The sequence below is a fragment of the Penaeus monodon genome, chromosome 30, assembly GCF_015228065.2.
Source record: "Penaeus monodon isolate SGIC_2016 chromosome 30, NSTDA_Pmon_1, whole genome shotgun sequence".
NCBI classification, from domain to species: domain Eukaryota; kingdom Metazoa; phylum Arthropoda; class Malacostraca; order Decapoda; family Penaeidae; genus Penaeus; species Penaeus monodon.
This window is the reverse complement of record NC_051415.1, coordinates 5,471,027-5,474,414: the sequence shown is the minus strand read 5'-3', so window position 1 is coordinate 5,474,414 and position 3,388 is coordinate 5,471,027. Positions and strand designations below refer to the sequence as shown.

General features: G+C 49.8%; 1 protein-coding gene across 3 annotated transcripts in view; it reads left to right on the top strand.

Moving 5' to 3' along the window:
- Positions 1-3,078, top strand: part of LOC119592489 (bone morphogenetic protein 2-like) — a 35,338-nt gene extending 32,260 nt beyond the window's left edge. The window contains exons 1-3 of one of the 3 annotated variants that reach the window (XM_037941326.1): positions 7-296; positions 597-924; positions 1,037-3,078. In XM_037941326.1, coding sequence (XP_037797254.1) covers positions 12-296; positions 597-924; positions 1,037-1,944 — 1,521 coding nt within the window. In that variant the 5' untranslated portion in view covers positions 7-11 and the 3' untranslated portion in view covers positions 1,945-3,078. Of the gene's footprint in view, positions 1-6; positions 297-596; positions 925-1,036 lie in introns of those variants that run through there. The other 2 variants (XM_037941327.1, XM_037941328.1) reach the window with 2 other exon arrangements.
- Positions 3,079-3,388: the final 310 nt, after the last annotated feature.

The window sequence follows — 3,388 nt, the reverse complement described above, 5'->3', positions numbered from 1 at the left end:
CTTAGGCGGGCATGAGGCACCAGGCGGCCTGCCATACACTCAGTACCCAGCTAGACGCGGTCACGTATGCATGCGAACCCTCCCGTCGTGAGGCTGGCAGCGCACGTGGTATTTCGCGACACGTAACGGAGAGCAGCATCCCAGAGGCCCGGAGATCAGCCACGGGCGCGGAGACTCAGCTGCGAAGTGCGAGCGAAGTGCGAAGCGACGGCAGACTGAACCATGACCAGTGGAAGCGCTCATCCCCCGCTTCGGTGTGTGACTCTGTGCTGCTGCCGAGCTGTGATGCAGTGCTCGTAATGTCGTTTTAATTACGTTTTCATAAAAGTTCATGATCATTTTCGTTTCTGTGGAGTGCATGTCTCTGTATTGCTGTGAAATGGCGTGACGTGGATGAATATATTATATTGTTCGGCCATATTATCTAGTGTTTTAGAAACCCAGTGTGGTGCAGGAGAATGTGAATTATGCTTGATAAATGTGAGATGTAATTGCCGGGTGGCACAATGCATTGTAATCCATATTAGTGTATTCAACGAAGTGGCGCACCCTCATTGCATAGATATTAACAAATGATAAATGTTCTCGTTTGCCAGGCTGGTAGCATGATGCTATCTTGGTGTGGTTGGCGTGTGGTGGCGGTGTTGCTGTGGACAGTAGCAGCTTCGGCAGCAGGAGAGGGGCAGGCGGCTGCCGTCTCGAGAGGCGCCGCCAGCCCCGTCGTCCAGCAGCTCGAGCGCTCCCTGCTGTCCATGTTCGGGCTCCAGCGGCGGCCGCGCGGCAAGAAGAACGTGGTCGTGCCGCCCTACATGCTGGAGCTGTATCGCCTGCAGGCCCAGTCGGAGCCCGCCGAGCCAGTCGTACAGGACCAAAGCCTCGCTGATGCCAGCGCCGTCAACACTATCAGGAGTTTTACTCATAGAGGTGAGTGCTTTCTGTGGCTAGTTTTTCGTGTAATGTTCTATTTTTCGTCGAGATTTGTGCTTTTAGACTGTGAATAAGTGTCCCCGGCTGACTGTCTTTGTGTGCCCTCCAGAGAGCGAGGCGGACGCCCAGTACCCGTCCCACAAGATGCGGTTTCGCTTCAACGTGACGAACATCCCAAGTGAGGAGATCCTGCAGTCCGCGGAGCTGAGGCTGAGCCACTCGCGGCACCCGGAGGCTCCCGCCCTCGCCCCCGAGGACCTCGAACCGTCGAGCACTCCCTCCTCGCAGGGCGCGGCAAAGGCGAAGCCGCAGCGGAGGCGGTGGAACAAGGCCGACGTGCCGTACCTGCAGCGTCTCATGGTGTACGACGTGATCCGCCTCGCCACGGCCAGGACGGACCCCATCCTCCGTCTGCTGGACACCAAGCTGGTGGATGCGCGCGAGGGGGGCGTCCAGACGCTGGACGTGACGGACGCCCTCACCAGGTGGGTAAAGACCCCGGCTGCCAACCACGGCCTCCTGGTGGAGATCCTTCCGTTCAAGCAGCGCTCCGCCACGGACTCGTCGCACTTCCGCCTCCGCCGCTCGACGGACGACGGCGAGTGGCACGAGAAGCAGCCGCTCCTCGTCCTCCACACGAACGACGGCAAGGCCACGAGCAGGCAGAGACGGTCCACGCTCGGGAAGCACAAAAAGGGCAAGCAGATCTGCAAGCGACACAACATGTACGTGGACTTCCGCAAGGTCGGATGGGACGACTGGATCGTGGCGCCTTCCGGGTATGAGGCCTATTTCTGCATGGGCGACTGCCCCTTCCCGCTCAACGACCACATGAACGCCACCAACCACGCCGTCGTGCAGACGCTGGTTAATTCCCGTTACCCGGACCGGGTGCCCAAAGCATGCTGCGTGCCCACGGAGCTCTCACCCATCTCCATGCTGTACATGGACGACGACGAGAGGTTTGTATTAAAAAATCACCAGGACATGGTGGTGGAGGCGTGCGGGTGTCGGTGAGCCAGTGAACCCTCTCTCACCAACCGTGTTTTAAGTCAGTGCGGCGGCGTGCTGTGATGGCGTGCCGTCTGCAATCCACTTTGCGCCGTGCAGCTGCCGAGACCCCGGCAATGTGATATATATACAATAGATTTATATAGAAAAAGAGGCACCGCATTGTGTGAGTGAACGGCCGGGAGTACAAGGAGGTGCTGGCAAAAGCGTAGTGGTCCCAGTGGCTGTGTCTAGCCAGCGTGGCATCAGACGAACAAGGCATTAGTAGCCAGGGAAATACCCTTTAACCTGTGACCCCCATGTTGTACTGCGTTCTAGGTGTGCTGGAGACGCGCTACCGCCCCTTGGTTGAGTATTGGTGAAGTGGTTTTAAGTGTTCAGATGGCAGTGAAATGCTATCGATGTGTGGCGGATAAAAGTGGCATACATTTTAAAAGTTTATGGAAAGAAAATCGAGTGTGTGGATGAGATCTGAAACATATCATAAGATGAAGGAAAACCGCAGATAAGGAATGAATCCGATGATGCCACGGAGACCAAAGATAAACGAAGGCTTAGTTTCAAGGATGGCGAGACAAATATTGTAGATTATATTGTACATATGTGAGGGTAATATAAATATTATTGGTTCGTTCGTTTCCCTTCTTCGGAGATATATTTAGTCAAATAATTTTTTTATACTCCACAGTGAATTTATATTTTGTAATACATTAACACTGAAAAGACGTATCTTTTAAAACATAAAAAATATAAGATATGGTGTTGCCCTGTTACCAAAGAGTGTCACATGGACAGACATCATGACACAGTAGAAACAGACATTCTATTCACAGGAAATGTGTTACATAGACGGCCATAAAGCTGCATTTTTTATAAAGAGAGGAAAATAAAGATATCTGGTCCCTTTATAACGGAGGGGGAGAGAAGGAAGCTCCAAAGTGGATGGTGTTAAGCGGACCCAGAAAGTCCCTTCACTTTACTTAGTCCACAAATGTATTTATTCTCTGTATAATACTCAACATACAAAATTTGTACAGATTTATATATATTTAAATTGTGAATATAGAATATAAGATATTTTGTATATACTCAAAAAGACAGTAAGTGATTATTACTGAAATAAACTCTATATAAACAACACTTTCCTAGTTTTATGATCCGACGCTCAATCATTATATCATATAACAGAACTTGTTAATACAGAAAGCCACATCTTTTACGCTAATTAATGAGATTAAATCACCAAACTAATTATAAAAGAATCAGCCCCTCCCCCCCCCCAAAAAAAAAAAAGGAAAATTACGGTCAAATAGAAGATGTGAATAAGAAAGAAAATTTATGTCAAATAGAAGATGTGAATAAGAAAGGAAAAATAATAATAAGCAAGAGAGAATGTTAAAGGCATAAAGAGAAATGTCATAGAGAAGAAATAGAAATATAAGAAAAAGGG